Raw genomic sequence first — 21,207 nt, forward strand, 5'->3', positions numbered from 1 at the left:
CTGTGTGGCAGTGACCCTACCTCCACCCTATAATCAGAAAGTCTTTTTTAAAATGATGGAAACATGAAATATACCCCATCTCAATAACTCTTTGTTTTTCTTACAAAAATATCCCAAAATTCACCCCCCAAAAAACTAAAAAATGATATACAGTATATAATTCTAGTCTTCATAATCTCCAGCGCCCTCTTTTAACTCACCAATGTGGTACAGTCCAATCCAGTCTGTTGCATCCACCTCTTCTTTGATGTCCCAGGAGATGACAAGGTTCTGGCCTCGGCCCAGGGTGAACTGGTAAGTAGAAGCGGTCAGGGATGAGCGGCTGTCTGATGTGACCAGGTCCGTGTCGCTGTTGGCCCGCTGCAGGCCCATCGGTTCTGAGGCACCCCCTCTGGAGCCCCCCGAACCACTGCTGGAGCCCTGTGCTGAGAGGCTGCGGAGGTTTTCCGGTCCCAGCGTGTAACGCATGTGTGGAGTACGCCTCCGCACCACCAGAAGGTGCTCCCGGGCATTGGTGGTGGTCCCAGTGGCCATGGTGACGTGTGGGGAGGAATGGGGGCTGTGGTGAGGGGAGGGGCTGGGGTGGTGAGGCGGGGGAGGGTGGGGACGGGTGCGGGGAGGGAGGACAGCTGTGGCCAGGGAGGGGCGAATGGTGGAGGTCGAGTGTACGTGGATCAAAGAAACAAAGGCCTAGGTAGGCCTGAATGGGAGGAGGGTTGATAGAGGGTGTCGGGAAATGGGACCAGACCCAAGAAGGGTCACACTGCAGGGGTCACCTTCTCCACTACAGTCCAGGTGTTTGTCATCTAAAAGATCAATTTTAAGGCACTTTGGCCAGTTGCCTTTTTTCAGCCTGATAGCACTTAAATTGACACATTCATTCTGAAAAAAACATTAGGTTGTATCCCACTGGACCCCCATTCAAGGGGGCCTTAAGCAAATGCCTGTCAAAGGCCTCCAAGTTTGACCATATTTAGGATCTCCATGGTGGCCTTGCCACCAAAAGACGGCAGGAACAACCTAAAAGGGCATCTCTTGGGATCTGTAGTCCTGCAGAACTTAGCAACTGTTCAACAGTCATTATTCAATCCATTTTTTTTTCAGAAAAGGCAGTGAAGGGCTTCAGATTTTGGCAAGAAGAACACAAGATGAGCTCAGTCTCTGGCTGTCCACATAATCCAAGTAATAGCTTGAGAAATATTGATCCTCGACTTGATGAACACAGGGTTCCTGTAGAGACGCAAAGACAAAGACCTAGAAAAAGGAAAGAAAGAAAGAGTTGTAAACGTTTTGCCCATCAACCTCAGTTATGACTATGAAAATGATGTGGCAGGGAGCCCAGAATGAATTATCTGAAGCATTCTGGTTCAATAATAACAACAGCAACCACAACAACGCTCCAGAATGTGACAGATGTCTCTCGACAACACAAAGCCTAAATCAAATTCTGGCAAGAAAGTAATTCCCCAATCTTCCCCCTTCTGTAATAATTTAGTGGCGATCCATCGCATTAAGAACTGTATCACTAATCTGCCTTCAGCAGCCACAACATCAATAAAAGGGGGGCACGGGCAAAGAGGCTTGGCGCTTCAATCTTTGTGAGTGTAGGATATGGGAAAGAGGAAATGTACAGGCAACAACACAAGGACATATGTTCTGTTGTCAGATTTTTAATCTGTTTACAGGGAAAAGGAGAAAAAAAAGGCAGAATATATATGGCAGGGGAATGGGGCAAGTATAGTGATGGAGTGGGTTTTGTATGTCCCAGTATTGTATAATGCAATATTGACCTTTCATATTTTAATATCAGAAAACTAATCAGCCTCTACCAAAACTATTTATATTGTGTTCTGTGAGCAACTCAACCTGACACACCAGTTCATCTCAAGAGCCTCGACTGAGACTCTTTCACAAGAAGAATGAAAGAAAATGAGTGGATGTAGAGGCTCAGAAGGATTGGACATGAACAAACGTATTGGGAGAGACCACTTTATTACTGAATTCATGAGTTTCATTTATTCCCATTGCCACATATATTTTTTTAATTCATACAATTGCAGTTGTCTAACAGGATGCTACAGCTGCAACAGCTCAGTTTGTGAAATATTTTCCCTTGTAGATTTTCCATGATGAACAGTGAATGGTATTACTGGAAAGTGGATGTAATTAGCAACCACAGCAACTCAGAAACAAATTGGCAGACCGTGTAAGGACACAGAGACACAGTACGTAAAAGTCACCAACGCCCTGCTGACACGTACTGCAAAGCTGCTGTTATCCGCAAACGGGGAACCAACTACAAATTAATACCCATGGATTTAAAGTGGGATATCATAAACTCTCCTGTAGGTGTAGTGTAGGATGTATACAGACAAGACAGGGCATTGAGAGTGACAAGAAGTGTACCACTCTAGAAAGCAGAGTGCAAGAAGACAAGTGCAATACTTGTATTTCAACTCTACTGTACAGATATCGATTTTTCCACTTATGCTCCACACTTCCTACCACTAAAGTGCACTTCACTCTGCCTTGAGCATCAATTCTACAGAAGCTCCTCCTCTTGTCTGGTCTTATCAGGCACAGTTAGAGCTCTGGAAACCTTCTGTATTTCTTGTATCCAGTTACAGTCTCCCTGTAAGTGTAGTGTGTGTGTGTGTGTGTGTGTGTGTGTGTGTGTCAGCGCTGCTTTCTAAAAGCGTAGATAAGCATGAGTCTCCTCAGAGGCTCCTAAATTAGCTACCTCTGTCAGAGCTGTCAGTACGGCATCTCGGTAAGAACTGTGACACTCCGTGTAGCACAATCAACCCAACATCCCTCTCAAACCTCAGCCCCCAGCTAGCCCTGACACCACTGACCACACATACCGAACACACACACACACACACACAGCTGCTCCGGCCAAGAGAGACATATACCACGGCCAAAAGCAGCCCCTGGGCTGTTTGTGTCTATTGTTTGATGTAAACACAAATGAACACAACACTTTCAGAGCGAGATAGAGTGTCTGACACTTGAGGAAGCCGTCCAAGCCCGGCAGCATTTATGGAATACACAAGACAATAGGTGTCTATCACAGACACAATTTCAAAATTGTGTTGTATTGTACATATTATGTCCACACAAATCCCTCCCTGGCAGCTCCTAGTGATGCTCTAATGAACGATTATGTGCACACTGGCATGTATACAGTGTGAAAATATCAAAAATGGCGGGTCAGTCTTCATAATACATAAAATAATTACATCAGCAACTGCATTGGGTAATTTTGGGTAAAATCCACACATTCATAAATGTTACCCCAATAGTTTATAATTAAGTTTATAATTATTTTGTTGTTGTCTTGGAGTGGTATGGAGTCTACTCGTGAGCGTTAATTACCCTCCAGAGTTTGGGGGTGGAGGGAGGCTTTGCCAGTTTTGCCATACACCAAACCTAAATTTCTGCTTATACACTTGGTTGTACACTTCTGCTTAGCGACCTCTTGAAGTTTGATTGCCAATAATAACGGCCCCATCCCACTTCCCTGCCTCCAGGGCTATATTACCTATTCTATGCATATTTTTTTTTTTTTCAGTGTACACTACTCTATCTCATATTCACAATACTATACCTATAAATGTCTCCTGAATTACTGTCCACTCAACACTTCTTCCCAGTTCAGTAGCTCAGCGTTTGAACCCAAAGCTCGGGTCACCTCCAGAATGAAAGACCACGCGCACAGCAACCACAAATGTAATTAAAGCACTACACACCAGCAGAAGATGCATAAAGAAGGACTTCTGAGACTCACTTCCCCCACAGCAGCAGCAGGCAGCCTCCTCAAGGTCTCCTGTGATCTTCCCTTTGCTGTAAACATTTCTACACTATGCATTCCCTACACACACTCCCTAATGCATCTGGTACTTACCCGTCATTGGCCACACTGACGGCTTTATTATTCATGTTAGGCACCGAGCCATGTGAAGACTTTAGGCTGGACATGATTGGGCAGGAGAGGATAAAATGTGGGAGAAAAGCAGGCGTGATGAAGAGCAGACGGCACGACCGTAGTTACATAACAACCCGAGATCAGCAGAGAGCAGGAAGAAGAAAGAAAGGATGGCAGCAGTGATTTATTATCAATGAGGCTTGAAGATGAATCTTATATGGAGCAGCAGACACCAGACTTTATCATCAACAGTGATGATAAAACAAGAAATGGACCAATCAGAAGCAAGCAAACATCCTTGTGCTGTGAAACCTCACATTTACTGACATCTAACAAAATGCTCCAGAAACACACCGCTTCACTTCAATGACATTGTCCAAGTAGTCCGTTGCAGGGCGACACACACTCATACATTCACTCACACCTACGGACACATTTGAGTTGCCAATCCACCTACCAAAGTGAGTTTCTGGAGCGTGGGAGGAAACCAGAGCACCCGGAGGAAACCCACGCAGACACAGGGAGAACACACCACACTCCTCACAGACAGTCACCCGGAGGAAACCCACGCAGACACAGAGAGAACACACCACACTCCTCACAGACAGTCACCCGGAGGAAACCCACACAGACACAGGGAGAACACACCACACTCCTCACAGACAGTCACCCGGAGGAAACCCATGCAGACACAGGGAGAACACACCACACTCCTCACAGACAGTCACCCGGAGGAAACCCACGCAGACACAGAGAGAACACACCACACTCTCAGAAAAGTCACCCGGAGGAAACCCACGCAGACACAAGGAGAACACACCACACTCCTTACAGACAGTCACCCGGAGCAGGACTCGAACCCACAACCTCTTTTGATTGTGCATGGCAAATATTGCATAATTATTATTATTATTTGAATAAATTGGCAGGTTTATTCTACATGTTTATGTTGCTCCACCCCAGAAATGTAGTCCGGTGGCTCAAGATATTGTGATGGGACCCGCAGACCTCTACCTCGGACCTCCTGTCCAGCCCCCGTTATCGAACTGTTCAGCTGAAACTGAAGTTCTGAGTGAGAGGACCTTAAAAACAATTGCTAAAAATGCCTGTGCGTACCCCTCATCTGGACGGCCTATACACTTAAGCTGCCTGGAATATGTCTATTACTCTGGCAGCAAGTCCAGGCAACACTACAGATGATCTATTTGACAATTCTATTTCAAGCAGAGGTAATGATAAAGAGAAGGAGGAGGAATCTAGCAAGCAGTTATCAGCCTGTAGCAGGAGCGAAGAAGGCCCCTGGGAGCGCTGGAGCTTACGTAACTGCCACAGCCTTTTCTGCTCTTTCTCCCACACAAGCCTAGACTACACACTTTCAAACGCTGACACGGAAGAGGTCTGGGGGGGGGGGGGTCTTCTTGCTGACGACAGAAGAGGGGAACAGGCAGGAGGTGATACTGTGGTTTCCTCCTGTAGTGTCCTGGCTGTGTTTCCTTTGTTTCCGGGATTCTTATGTCCATATAAAGCAAGGTTTGGTCACTTCCTGCTCAAGCCACAGGTCTTCTACCTGACCCCAGACTCAGACATTCTGATTTAATAGTGGGTTTAAGCCAGATAAAGGGAACTGGACTGTTTACAGAGTGATATTTAGATGAATGTATCTCATGGTTTCTAATGCACTCACTCACAATCGTGTTTAGCAAATCGATCCACAAGTCTCGCTATTCCGTGCCTTGCATCCAAGATGCTGTATATCTCTGTTCATGCAGCAGATCTCACATACTTTCATCCATTCTTTCTCTCTCTCCGTGTCTCTTTGTCATAACGTTGGCTGCTTTGAGAAAAGCTCGGGAGCATCCCTAGTGAATATGCCTCTAAACAAATCCAGGGGCAAAGTTCAACAGCACCACAGGTCCAGTTGCACCACATGTTAATGATAATGAGTTGTGATGGTGGCACTGTGACCCTGGACATTGGGTTTTCTAGGTTATTCTGAGCTCTTCAAAGTGAGCGATGATGTAATGTACCCTGTCATTGTCAGTAAACAGTCAGCTGGCATAGTCAGGCTTCAGAAATGTTGGCATTCAAAGCATTCTGGGAAGGGAGGAGAGGCTGAAGAGGAAGTGGAAATCACAACTTCCCTGAAACTTCTAAGTCCTGGATATGTCTCCCATGGGAACGGTTTCCCAGAGCGTCATAATAGTTTTCAAATGAACAAACCACCAATTTGGTGCTTATATGAAGTGGGTAACACTGAGGCTCTGTAAAATGGTGGACTGAGGTTCGGTTCCCTGACTGGGTAACAACAACAGAACTATACTAATATGACACCTTGGGCAAGACTTCTAATGCTACGTTGCCTGAACTCTTACTGAAACAGCAAGCATAAGTACACAATGAATCAATCAGCAGCAAAACAGCCAGGGTTTACCAAGTCTCCCAAACACTGACAACACCAATTTAGGTCATATTCTTATAACTAGATTAAAAAATATCAAAATATTAATTAATTCATTCATTATCTGTAACTCTTATCCAGTTCAGGGATAAGAGTTCGTGGTGGGCCCAGAGCCTACCTGGAATCATTGGGCGCAAGGCAGGAATACATCCTGGAGGGGCGCCAGTCCTTCACAGGGCAACACACACTCACACATTCACTCACACACTCACACCTATGGACAGTTTTTGAGTCGCCAATCCACCTACCAACGTGTGTTTTTGGACTGTGGGAGGAAACCGGAGCACCCGGAGGAAACCCACGAGGACACGGGGAGAACACACCAACTCCTCACAGACAGTCACCCGGAGGAAACCCACGCAGACACGGGGAGAACACACCAACTCCTCACAGACAGTCACCCGGAGGAAACCCACGCAGACACGGGGAGAACACACCAACTCCTCACAGACAGTCACCCGGAGCGGGAATCGAACCCACAACCTCCAGGCCCCTGGAGCTTTGTGACTGCGACACTACCTGCTGCGCCACCGTGCCGCCCAATATCAAAATAGACATACATTATTTTATGATTTTTGATGGTAGTGGGTGAACTACTTACTATCATTTCCAATCTATACTTCAGCAAAAGTCCAAGCAGAGGCTAGGATACATCTTTTAAATGTGTAAATCATTCACTCAGGTAGGAGCCAAGCTCATATTTCAGTTAGTAATGAAGTTACATGAAAGAGAAATGAGAGAGACGGTGGAAAAACAGCTCTCCAGAGTCCACAGAGGATGGTGTGGAAGTCTGGCAAGGCTTTTGTCAGGAAAAAAAAACTCAGTGTGAAGACACAGCTCTGTTTCTCAGTTCCGGGGGGAAAGACAATAACCAGCTTTTTTAGGACACGCTGGCTGATGGAGCCTCAGTCGAGACACTCAGGAAAATAAAGCTGTGAGATGAGAGATATTAGAAACTGATCTCAAATCAGCAGCTAATAAATCTAAAAGCATTTGTTGTTTTTAAAAACGCTCAGATTTTTTTTTTCATTGCTGCAACCACTGCTGACACAGGCATTTGGAATATTTCCACAGCAAAGCACTAGCCAACTGACCAATGAAATGAGACACTCTGAAGCAGGGCTGGGTGATGTCTACCTCACTGTCATACAAGGATTTCTAGACAGTTCAGGTCCAGGTTTTACTGGAAGTAGATGTGGTCAGTTTGGGGTTAGCCTCCCGTTGCTGGGAGTAGTCAATATCATGATGTATCTCAGGCAGTGGCATGATCTGCTGGCCCACCCCTACCCTGAGTTTAGTTTTTTTGCTTTATCATTAGATAAATGTGGTCAGGTATCTTGTTCTTGTTTAGTCCCTGTTCTCTCATGGTTCAGAGCGAGCTGAGTAGGGACTAAATCATGGCGTGTAAACCTTGCAGAGCACTGAATATCCAGAGAGAATCGTCATTCTACGCCATGCAATGCAGACGTCCAGCACCAACTCTCCACTAACTACAGCAGAGATCACGTTAGTTTTTATCCAACTCACAATGGCAGCCCATAAAAATACGCCTTGGTCCTTGGAAGAGTTTCCAACGCTCCTTGGATCGGTGGAAAGAATCCAGTGAGAACTGGGCTGCAACAAGGAAAGAACAAACTCTACTGATCTGTCTGAACTGATGACGGCACTGTGCCAAACAACAACAACGCACCAATACACAATAAGTAAACAACACCTAACGTTACAGCCACCGTTGGTGTGGTTTCCCAAGACTGCTGCTCCCTGTAGAGAATATGTTAGAGCTACTTTCAGGGGGGAGCTGTGGAAAACTGACCAGATACAAGGTCCCAAAAAGAGAGTAGAGCCGTGTCGAGTCAAGGAGTTTATGCATAATGCACCGGAAAAGCTCCAAAAGTTCACCAAGGTTTACAAGGTTTACACGGCATGGTTTAGGCCCTACTCCACGAGAGAACACGGACTAAAAAGTGTCAAGTACGAGACTGTGGAGTAAACTCGCCCAGCATTGGACGGTGGAGTAGTGGAACTGCGTTCTCTGGATGTGAGAACGCCATATCCAATACTTTCAAGCTGAGATGGCGGGGTGAAGGTACAGACTGACTTAAAGTGCTGCGACTGCTGTGACTCACTCACACACATTGTTTACCAGAAGGAAAGTGGAGGACTGTTACAACAGGATCAATAGAATATAACTACAGCTCCCGAGAGCTTCTTGTTTCTTGGTTACTGTTACTGATACTGAAATACTGGCCTGTATTCTAACACTGATAAAAATATTCTCCATTAATCATACATGATCCCCCATCAAACGATAACGCTGTCCTAAGAATGAGTGCAGAGAGTGACTCATCTGCACACTGGAGTTTTAGAGACCAGAAAGTTGCCCATTAGTGACAGCAGGTTATTAATAACACATATCCGGTTCCAGTTAAGGCTTAGAATCATTAACAACATCACCAGTTAATGAATGAGAGCATCGTTACTTTTACTTCCCTCAGACCTGTGAGTGTTGCGTAACATGACTTAATGGTTTTGTTTTAATAAGTAGCTCCTGCTTATGAGATCTTTGTTTACAGAGGATCCATTCAATCATTCATTCACTGTCTGTAGCCTCTTATCCAATTCAGGGTCGCGGTGGGTCCAGAGCCTACTCTGAATCATTGGGCTCAAGGCAGGGACACACTCTGGAGGGGACGCCAGTCCTTCACAGGAAGACACACACACACACGCACACACAGTCACTCATATCTACAGACACATTTGAGTCTCCAATCCACCTACCAACGTGTGTTTTTGGAGCTAGGGAGGAAACAGGATCACCCGGAGGACACCCACACAGACACAGAGAGAACACACCACACTCCTCACAGACAGTCACCCGGAGGACACCCACACAGACACAGAGAGAACACATCACACTCCTCACAGACAGTCACCCGGAGGAAACCCACACAGACACAGGGAGAACACACCACACTCCTCACAGACAGTCACCCGGAGGAAACCCACACAGACACAGGGAGAACACAACACACTCCTCACAGACAGTCACCTGGAGGAAACCCACACAGACACAGGGAGAACACACCACACTCCTCACAGACAGTCACCTGGAGGACACCCACACAGACACAGGGAGAACACACCACACTCCTCACAGACAGTCACCCGGAGGAAACCCACGCAGACACAGGGAGAACACACCACACTCCTCACAGACAGTCACCCGGAGGAAACCCACACAGACACAGGGAGAACACACCACACTCCTCACAGACAGTCACACGGAGGAAACCCACACAGACACAGGGAGAACACAACACACTCCTCACAGACAGTCACCTGGAGGAAACCCACACAGACACAGGGAGAACACACCACACTCCTCACAGACAGTCACCTGGAGGACACCCACACAGACACAGGGAGAACACACCACACTCCTCACAGACAGTCACCCGGAGGAAACCCACGCAGACACAGGGAGAACACACCACACTCCTCACAGACAGTCACCCGGAGGAAACCCACACAGACACAGGGAGAACACACCACACTCCTCACAGACAGTCACACGGAGGAAACCCACACAGACACAGGGAGAACACAACACACTCCTCACAGACAGTCACCCGGAGGAAACCCACACAGACACAGGGAGAACACACCACACTCCTCACAGACAGTCACCCGGAGGACACCCACACAGACACAGGGAGAACACACCACACTCCTCACAGACAGTCACCCGGAGGAAACCCACGCAGACACAGGGAGAACACACCACACTCCTCACAGACAGTCACCCGGAGGAAACCCACGCAGACACAGGGAGAACACACCACACTCTTTACAGACAGTCACCCGGAGGAAACCCACGCAGACACAGGGAGAACACACCACACTCCTCACAGACAGTCAGAAGATTAATAAATAAATAAATGAATTAATAAATGAATGAAGGCTAAAAATTCTGGGTCCCAAAATCCACTCCAACTCATCCCAAAGATGCTCCTGATCCACCAATAACGGGAAAACATATACTACTTTATACTCTAGCATGCAGTTGTCATTGGGCAATATTGCTGTTATGAGACTCATGTGCAGCTGCTCCTGAGCGTCCCGTTCGCCCGGTTGAACGCCTGGATGCACAAGAAGCAGAAAACAGTCAATAGACAGGTGTCTACACACTTTGGGACATGTTTGATTAAATCCACCACTGCAGCAGCTGAGCTCAGACGCATTAAATTAAAACTGTGAACACTCAGAAAGAAGGGTGACGCGGAGGAGCATATTTAACGTGCACATGTGCACGCACTCACCGATATACACACACACACACACACACACACACACACTGGCTGATCCCTGCTCACGGATTAAAGGGAGAATGGGCGGATTTAGCGGCCACCGCTAGCTTTCATTAATCCCTGTATCACCACCCCACTTTCTCTCACTCTCTCGTCTGATTTCTTCTCACTGCCTAAACACTCAGGCACACACACACACCACAATATACTGTTGATATAATCACATGCAAAAGTCTCTAAGTGAAAACAAATGGACACATCTTAAACAGTAATGTCTCCACACATCTGTGTTGAAAGAACTATTGGATGGAGCTTCAAACACAGTTCCACTGTTCCACAATCCGGTGTTTGGGGGACGAGGGGGTGTTATACCCCACCCCATCTCATGCTTGTTAATGCTTAGTGTCTGTATTGTCCAAAACCGCCCACCAACTTCTGTCACGTAGGTCAGTTATAGACGCCAGCCCCAGTCTACAGACCGGTCTGTAAAACCCACCCCAGGGTCAGGTTCACAAACCCAAATGGCGTCCATCCGCTGTCCACTAATGGGCTCTGTGGAAGGAATGCCGAGAATTGTGGATGAGGTCATTCTTCAGACGGAGGGACGTGTCTGTGGATGTAACCAAATCCCTCATTTCCATTAAGCAGGACTGAAGTGATGGACCTCGGCCAATGGCTCCTTCCTCACACCTGACTGACCTGACCCCTGTCCTCTGGAGCTCTGAGTTCACCAGACCTCAGGGCCAAAATAAGATCAGCTCACACCGGGGGTGTTGTCGTTTGTTTTAGTTCACTTGATGAGATCCACAATAAAGGTTGTGCTTGTTGTGATACTGTATCCTGCTGATTTGTTTCAGGTGACCGTTGACTGGTCAGATGTTTTGGATTGAGGCAAGCGCTCTAAAAATGAACATCTGTCAATGTTTGAGCTGTTGAACTGAAACTAAACGACCTGGATCCCATTTAAAAATGGCCAACATCTCTTGGGGCACCCTCTTTCTACAGAATTAACTGCTTCATTCAGAGGTGACAAATCCGTCATATACACTCACTTTCAGAAGTAGTTTGCTAACCTGAGAGGAAAACCAGACTCTCCAGTGCTAACAGCTAAAAACACACACCCCAATGCTAACAGCTAAAAAACCACACTCTCCAACACTAACAGCTTAAAACAACTTCTCCACTGAGGACGGATAAAAACACAGCCTCCCCAATGCTAACAGCTAAAAACACACGTCCCAATGCTAACAGCTAAAAAACCACACTTTCCAACACTAACAGTTTAAAACAACCTCTCCACTGATGACATAAAAAACAGCCTCCCCAATGCTAACAGCTAAAAAACCACACTCTCCAACACTAACAGCTTAAAACAACTTCTCCACTGATGACGGATAAAAAACACAGCCTCCCCAATGCTAACAGCTAAAAACACACGTCCCAATACTAACAACTAAAAAAAACACACTCTCCAACACTGACAGCTTAAAACAACCTCTCCACTGAGGATGGATACAAACACAACCTCCTCAATGCTAACAGCTAAAAACACACGTCCCAATGCTAACAGCTAAAAAAACTATACTCTCCAATACTAACAGCTTAAAACAACCTCTCCACTGAGGACGAATAAAAACACAGCCTCCCCAATGCTAACAGCTAAAAACACACGTCCCAATGCTAACAGCTAAAAACACACGTCCCAATGCTAACAGCTAAAAACACACGTCCCAATGCTAACAGCTAAAAACACACTCTCCAACACTAACAGCTTAAAACAACCTCTCCACTGAGGACGAATAAAAAACAGCCTCTCCAATGCTAACAGCTAAAAACACACGTCCCAATGCTAACAGCTAAAAAACCACACTCTCCAACACTAACAGCTTAAAACAACCTCTCCACTGAGGATGGATAAAAACACAGCCACCACCGTGCTAACAGCTAAAAACACATGTCCCAATGCTAACAGCTAAAAAACCACACTCTCCACCACTAACAGCTTAAAACAACCTCTCCACTGATGACGGATAAAAACACAGCCTCCCCAATGCTAACAGCTAAAAACACACGTCCCAATGCTAACAGCTAAAAAACCACACTTTCCAACACTAACAGTTTAAAACAACCTCTCCACTGATGACATAAAAAACAGCCTCCCCAATGCTAACAGCTAAAAACACACGTCCCAATGCTTACAGCTAAAAAAACCACACTCTCCAACACTAACAGCTTAAAACAACTTCTCCACTGATGACGGATAAAAAACACAGCCTCCCCAATGCTAACAGCTAAAAACACACGTCCCAATACTAACAACTAAAAAAACACACTCTCCAACACTGACAGCTTAAAACAACCTCTCCACTGAGGATGGATAAAAACACAGCCTCCCCAATGCTAACAGCTAAAAACAGATGTCCCAATGCTAACAGCTAAAAAACTATACTCTCCAATACTAACAGCTTAAAACAACCTCTCCACTGAGGACGAATAAAAACACAGCCACCACCGTGCTAACAGCTAAAAACACATGTCCCAATGCTAACAGCTAAAAAAACCACACTCTCCAACACTAACAGCTTAAAACAACCTCTCCACTGATGACGGATAAAAACACAGCTTCCCCAATGCTAACAGCTAAAAACAGAGCCTCCCCAATGTTGAAGGGTTAAAAACAGCCTCTCCAGTGTAAGAATGGACGTAGTGGCTGGCTTCAAGTGATACCCTCACTTTCCCAGCTTCAGTCACAAAACACACATTTGTCTTTTAGAGGACTTTATAACAAGTAAAAACCCTCCAGTGCTGAGATGGATTTTAACTGTTGTTTTCACATTTGTGATTCAGAATTAACCATCCAACATCAGAATCTGACCTCACTTAGCATTTCATGGCTGAATGCCATCAAATCCTCCCAGCTAATGTTCCAACATCCAACGTAAAGCCAATTTATAACAGTAAGAAACAGTTGCTGCCGTAAAGACAATCAAACTCCTTCTTAATGCCCTTCATTTCTGAAGAGACGTTGATGAGCTGGTGACCACAGGCACTGTGTTTACAAAGTGATTAACCACACTCAACAAACCCACAGCGAGACAAAGAGCCTGCGCTGGGGAAGACCGCTCCTGGGTCTGTCCCAATCCCTGTAGTTGTCGTTCTGCCAGGAACAGTCAGCTCACCTAAGACCCATTAGCTAATGATCTTACATCCTGTCCTCCCCCACTCTTTAGTGCACTTCCTCCAGGAGACAAACGACTGAGTCAGCTCCCAATCCCAGATAATGCCTCCTCTCAGACCATTACACCACCTCGCCCTAACGCGCTAACACTGGAACCTGCTAACACACTGCTAATCAGATGCTAACATGCTCTTTGTGGATCAGAAGGGCATTTAAGGCAGAACATGTACATTCTATGTCTTCGGTAGTGATTTCAGCTAATTAAAAGTGCACAGGAAAAGACAATATAATTTCCCTAGAACATAATTTCTGATAGAATGGGATGCTCTGGAGTAGTTGCAACTAGGCTATGTTCACATTACCAGGCAAGTGACTCCGTTCTTTTCATTTTATTACTATTATTATTATTTTGTGAGACGCAGATCTGATTTTTTCGGGGCTGTGTGAACATGTCAAATTTGAATTTATCAAATCATTGACCACTGAGTCACTATAATACGTGCTCATAGATCAATTATGAATCTGATTCATGTGAGGAGAATGTAAACAGCAATGATAGCATGGCAAACTATAAAGGAGTGTTACCTACACTTCGCAGATTATAAAATTAAAACTACTAAAACCAGACAGGGCACTGGAAGATGTGAAGCTTATATATATAAACCCTTAATTTATGACATACACTATGCACTAAATAGGGTGTAGGAAGACATTTCAAATTGAGGCAAAAGGTTTCAAAAGTATCAGTGTGCACCTGGGTGTCATTTCATGGACAAATATCTTCATACAACAAACTGACGAGGACACGTACATTTATTACTGTCAACCATTAAGATCACCAAATCTGATCTGAGCAAAAAAATAAACTGATTATTGAAGTTAGCAATGTGAATAAAGACAGCTGTTGAAGGATTACACTCCATCCGACACATCTGGGATGAGTTGGAGTGGTGTTTGAGATCCTAAACTAATAATCGAACATCAGTATGTGTGGATGAAAGCAATCAAATTTCCGCAGCAATTTTCAGCATTTGGATAAAGGCTTATAGAAAGAGTAAAGGCTGTTACTGCGGAAAAAAATATGTACAGACTCCTTATGTATAACCCACATTTCAAAAGTAACCCAAGAATGCCCAAGAGCTGTGTATCACCCACAGGTACAGCATTATAACTCCTGCCAGAAATACCTGCCGAGTGTGTGGAAACACTCAAGCTCTCAGAAACAAGCATCACACACTTCAGGCTGCTCCAGCTCTGTATCTTTTCCCACTCTATTTATACGCTGTCGAGGGTCGCACTATTTATAACGTGAGCCGACACATCTCCAGAACAGAGTTCCCCCATCACTGACCCATATCTGAGGCCTGTCTGGAGCTCAGAGGCGGATATCAGGCAGCTATCAGGTGTGTTACGGCTGGGGCGGTGTTTTATATTAAGGTTCTGTTCTGACACGCGTCGGCCTGGAGATGATGGAGCAATGTGATACACTCAGATTCTGCAGATTTCAACATTATTAACGGGGACATATTATGAGAAAATCATCCGTTCAGTTGATGTGGACATTAAAGTGTGGATCTGGAGTCCACCAACACACACACTGTGAAACAAGACCACCCACACTGTATTCTGTGACCTACCCAATGAGATAAAACATATCGCTCGGCTCTACTTCTGACGTCAAGTGCAGAGACTGAGCTGTTATTGTGGTCTCACATAAACATGGGCTCAGGGCTGTGATTGGATGACTTAGACGAGGGGGCGGGGCAATTCTAAAGTCTCTGTATATGATGTCAGAAGCTGAGCAGAGTCAGAACGGCTCGTTTTATCCCGTGTTTCTGACTTAGGCAAACAGCACAAATTGAATGTGTGGTCTTGTTTCACAGCGTGTGTGTTGATGGGCTCCAGATCCCAAGAGTAATGAACGAATGCACTGAATAACAGATTGTCTTCATGATAGATCCATGATAGACCCCAGGGAAGTGGGGTATTATGTGTTGCATTTAATGCTTCCACACAAAGACTGTACTCTGAGGACACATTCGCATGGTTAGGTCGGGATAAGACAACACACTGGCATCTGGAACTGATTACCTTGGCTCTGCTAATGACGCTGAGTTTTTTAGGTTGCCATGTTGATGCCGATGTTGATCATTGTGCACCATGACCCGACCTTGTATTTCACAGCAGGCAGCAGAGAGGGCTATTTGGAGATTGCAAATGCTATTAAATCTTAATACTAGACAGTGGCTTTAAAGCTAAATATGGTGGCTTTTAAGGTTTTAAAAGAAAATACACTGAAGTTAAAGACTTACTTATTTCTTGTTTCTTAAGACAGCATTTCCCACGAAGGAAGAGAAAGCCTTCTTCAAAGTCCAAGGCCCTCGGGAGGTTTGTGCTCGCAAATAGGACGGGACAAGGAGACAAACGCCTGGCAGTAGTTAAAGAATAGAAGATGACGATGGAATCTATTTGGGGTCATGTGTTAAGAGAGTGTTATGTGGGTATTGTGGGGGCAGGCCAGCATTCCTGACCTCCTCCATTTCCCTCAGTGCTACTTATTGTCATCGGGCGCTATTCTAACATTACTCACACACACAGCACACTTCCCGTCCCAGCAGGACCCGCACAGGCCTTGACATCTTCCTGTGATCGCAGTGTGCACACACAAACAAACCCACACACACAGGTTTGCTTCCATGCATTTACCATTATGGGGACTTCAAGTAGATGTTGGTTAATATGGTGGGGACTTTTGATTTATTTAACATTGATTTATCCAAAAGGCCCACTAGAAAACCTTATTCGAACCCTAGGTCTAACCATTGGTACTTTTCCACTGCATGGGATGTTGAAGCTGGTCGCTTATCCACTAGCGCAGATCCCCCACAAAATAGAGCCTTTGACGTAGCAGAACCCCATCTCTAAAGGGAACCATGGGCTTTGAAAACACCAGCAGTAAACTTAGTTCCGTTATTGTTGTTTTTTGGACTGAACACAACTCTGCACCCCATTTCTCACAGATATGTTTTCCTTGTTTTATATTTGGCTTTCGCTGGAGATTTTCTTCAGCTACCGATCCAAGGAGCATTTTAACGTCTTCAAAACACCTCAGGGTAATGTTACAAGCCGCCAATGTGAGTGGGTTAAAAGCAAAAGTGAAAGCTGCTTTAGCTTCAGAGATTTTACAAGCAGTGAGTTTGGGCTGGAGCTCTGAATGTAATGATGATTGACAGGTTTCTGGCCAATCAGTGCTCTGCAGGGTTTACACAGTTTAATACCTATTTGGTTCGGTTGGAACCATAAGCAAGCAGGGACTAAAAATGTACCCGGTTCTAGGGATGAGGACCAGATTTGGTGAGTGGAGAATCAAAAGAGCAGATGTACTCCTATGTACTACTAGCCAAAACCTCACCCTAATCCTTACCAACGTGTGTCCTCCAAATTCATATTATCAGATCCTGGTCCCCACATTGTGGCTTATTCCTGGTTCCCACAAACACAAACCCTGTACTGGGGTGGCTCCAATGACACATGACCTACAGCTATTCTACTGTGCTTTAAAATTCTTCCACCAAACATGACCATATCTGGTCAAATGTCCTAAACTCTAAATGTCCTGCAGAGACATGAGGTCATCCTCTACACGCTGGTAGAGATTAAACTGATAGTGCACAATCACATCCAGACATAAAGTCATCCACCACATATATTGTTATTGATCTAACATCTAACCGATAGTCATCAAAGAGACAGTCAGACCAAAGCACATAAATGAGACATGGTCTTTATGGAGTTCAGAATCAGCAAGCTAAGCCTTTAATACTGACCTGAGACCCGTTTTCAGTTTTCCTCTTTATAATGGCCAAAGTCTGGTGTGTTCTTTTGCTCAATGATGATAACACACGACTGTAAACACAAATCTTAAGACTAGCCAGACGTCTGACATTAAACTGATGTTAATATAAAATAGGACAATAATTTATATTATGGTCTATAACTGGATAGTTTGCTTAAGTGCCACTGTGAACTGGAATTGGACCTTTGCATTAACATGTGGTTCCTGTGATCAGTTTACACTCAGATTTGTGTTGGTTGTAGGAATAACCAGGTTTAAACACACACAGGATGTGACAGGATCCGTGTCTGGTTCTGAACTCTCAGAGTCAGAGACAGACATATATTTACTCCACAAGTGTAAGAGCGAGGAGTTGTGAAATTGGAGATAAACCAAGTGCCTCATTTCACTCACAGAGTAATGAGGTAAAAATGAAACAAGACAAAACAATCTACATGTGCTTTTTACACTAAGAAATAGTAGAAATAATCATATTTATGTAATGAATAATCGTAATTCAAGGCTCAAACATTACAGTCGGTTGTCATTCTATGGAAACTGTTGTGTGGTATTAATAACGACATTTTATTCAACTGTCATTTTATCAAATAAATAAACTACGAGTATGTTCACAATCAAAACATCAAAAATCACAATCTTTAAATCGTCTAAACCAAACACTTTGATGTCTTTTTAGATAAAATATTATCCCCAAGAGCATAAAAAATTTGATGCGCATGCTTTTTTGCAGCATTTTTTTCCCTGATGTAACTCATAACGAATTTATTCATTCATTCATTATCTGTAACCCTTATCCAATTCAGGGTCACGGTGTGGCCAGAGCCTACCTGGAATCATTGGGCGCAAGGCGGGAATACACCCTGGAGGGGGCGCCAGTCCTTCACAGGGCAACACAGCTACACACACACATTCACTCACACACACACCTACGGACACTTTTGAGTCGCCAATCCACCTACCAACGTGTGTTTTTGGACTGTGGGAGGAAACCGGAGCACCCGGAGGAAACCCACGCAGACACAGAGAGAACAGACCACACTCCTCACAGACAGTCACCCGGAACGGGAATCAAATCCACAACCTCCAGGTTCCTGGAGCTGTGTGACTGCGACACTACCTGCTGCGCCACCGTGCCGCCCATAACGAGTTTAATGACCAATAAATACTTCTCACTCCTAATATTGGGTTTTTTATTCTTATTGCTGAATAAATTGACAGCTGTCATTTTTATTACTAGGCAACAGTTACCATAAAAATGCCAAAGAGTGGGAGAATGTTTCATTTGTGAATTACAATTATTTTTAACATAAAAACACACACAAATAATATGTTTACAATGTATTTGCACACCTAAAATAGTGAAATCTGGCCACGCAGGGGTTAAAACTGTTGGTCTGTGAGAAGGTATTATGATGTGCTACACAGCGGCATATCTGTACACAGCTCCTCTAATGAGAGCATTAGTGAGGTCAGCGCTGAGTATTGCAGGCTTTAGGCGACTTGCTGTAGGTCTGCAAGCGCAAACATAAAGAAACAAACTGCTGAGTGCTTTGTGTCCAGTCCATGCAGGGGTCCAACAGCTGCCTAATTATCTGTGGCAAAAGCAGGCAACAAGTGAAACCGCGCTTAACAGGGTCAGTAGGTTAGCAGCAGTGTGGCTAATAACAGCTCCGGGCCTTGTCTCGCTCAGTCTAACAGAGCAGAGATGGGCATGAGCTGGAACTGGACGAAGGCTTGCTGTAGTGCAGAAGGAATATGAGTTTTCACCTCCATCATCTCTGCTTTATTGGGAAGGCTTTAGACTAGATGCTGGACTGCTGTGAAGATCTGAAGGCATCCAGCCACAAACACTTTAGTAAGGTCAGGTACTGATGTTGGATGCTCTGGCATGCCAACTGGGGCTGGGCAATAAGTCAAAAATGAATCCAAATGGACAGCCAGGGCTTCTAACTGATGTAAACTTGCCTATATCGATTTTTTTTACATTTTCTAGTAATACTGTTTATCGTATTTCTTTTGTGCTAATTCTTTTAATACAACCCCACTCTGTGTTTATGGACCGCCTCTTTAAAACCACACTACTGCTCTGTAGTCACGTGACTCTGCCCCGTCAAATCTGCGATACGGAAGAGACATGGAGGAGAACCTAAACACAGAGGTGGACCATGCGAATAGAGCAAAGAAAAACGCTGCGTCTGTGGTTTGGAAGTGTTTTGACTCTAGTGAAGATGACACTGAGCACGACTCAAAAACAGAGATGGACAAGCTCCCAGCTACATTAGAAAAACTATGAACTATGAGGCAACAACCAAAATAATCATTTATTAAGTGTAATTAAGGTAGAATGTTCAATTAATCATGATATTGATTTATGGTCATATTGGCCAGCGCTAACTCCAACTCAACCCAGCTGAGCTGGATGGTCCTCCATGGTCCTCCATTCCCTGCTATAAAACTAATGCTTGGAAGTCTTTTGTACCACTTTAGCCCACTCTTGCCACTGGGCATGGAAAGCCGAGCCTCATTTGCAGCTTCTCCTGAATTCCTCATTGTATTTGCACATATGAATGCAAGCACCACCATTGAGGGCACCTTTGTAGGTGCCTACAAATAATTGGACTAAAAGGGTATGTCTGGAAAATCAAAAGCAATGACGTTGGGGCATAATCCATCATGACGACTTGTGACAGATACGGCTATCAAATAAATTTACACCAGCCTCTGTTAGTTCAGGATATTTCACGACGCATTAGCATGAAATGATCTGTACTCTACTCTCACCAAGAATAAAAGTCCACATTAACTTCCATCAGCGACGCAGCAAGCATCGTCAAACACACTGAACAAATGACTCATGCTTTATCAAAGAGGTCAAGCTTCTCATCAAGCCTCTCATTCCAGCGAAAGCACATAAAACCTGTGTATTTTCACTCTGAAACCGCAAAGTACATCAAAGCAGAGACATTATAGGAGATGAGACTTGTCACTTGTTAAACGTCGAATGGGAAAACCCATTATCTGTACGGTGGGAGTAGGCAGGAAGGTTGTAGGCAGGAGTTAGTGGGTTTCTATAGAGCACATGGCAATAATAACAAAGATAAGCAGCTGGATGTAAATAAGAAAGAAATCTAGACAGAAATAGTAGATAGATGGCTAGACACCAACAACAATGACCACATTACTAACCCAATGAAAGGCAAAGACAGGGCAAAGGCAAAGGGCTTATATACACAACGCATAAAACAATGATCAGAGTGGGACAAAAGATGAGCACGGAAGGAGGAAAGTAAGGCTGGACGATATGGCCAAAGTTTATATCACAATATATCTCTTGATTTTAGTAGATACAATATAATTCCGATATTGATATTAAAAATATAAAAGTGAAAAACTACCAAAAACAACGAAGAATCATGACATCATCATCAAACATAGACCTCTTGGCTTTGGAAATATTTTAAAAATATATTTAAAATTGAG

The 21,207-nt window shown here is 44.5% G+C and overlaps 1 protein-coding gene across 1 annotated transcript in view; it reads right to left on the reverse strand.

Annotated features, from left to right (window-relative positions):
• Positions 1–534, reverse strand: part of hecw2b (HECT, C2 and WW domain containing E3 ubiquitin protein ligase 2b) — a 35,013-nt gene extending 34,479 nt beyond the window's left edge. Inside the window, exon 1 of the mRNA XM_066661773.1 lies at positions 201–534. Within this exon, the coding sequence (XP_066517870.1) occupies positions 201–534 (334 nt within the window). The remainder of the gene's footprint in view (positions 1–200) is intronic.
• Positions 535–21,207: the final 20,673 nt, after the last annotated feature.

The sequence above is a fragment of the Hoplias malabaricus genome, chromosome 2 (assembly GCF_029633855.1).
Source record: "Hoplias malabaricus isolate fHopMal1 chromosome 2, fHopMal1.hap1, whole genome shotgun sequence".
Lineage (NCBI taxonomy): Eukaryota > Metazoa > Chordata > Actinopteri > Characiformes > Erythrinidae > Hoplias > Hoplias malabaricus.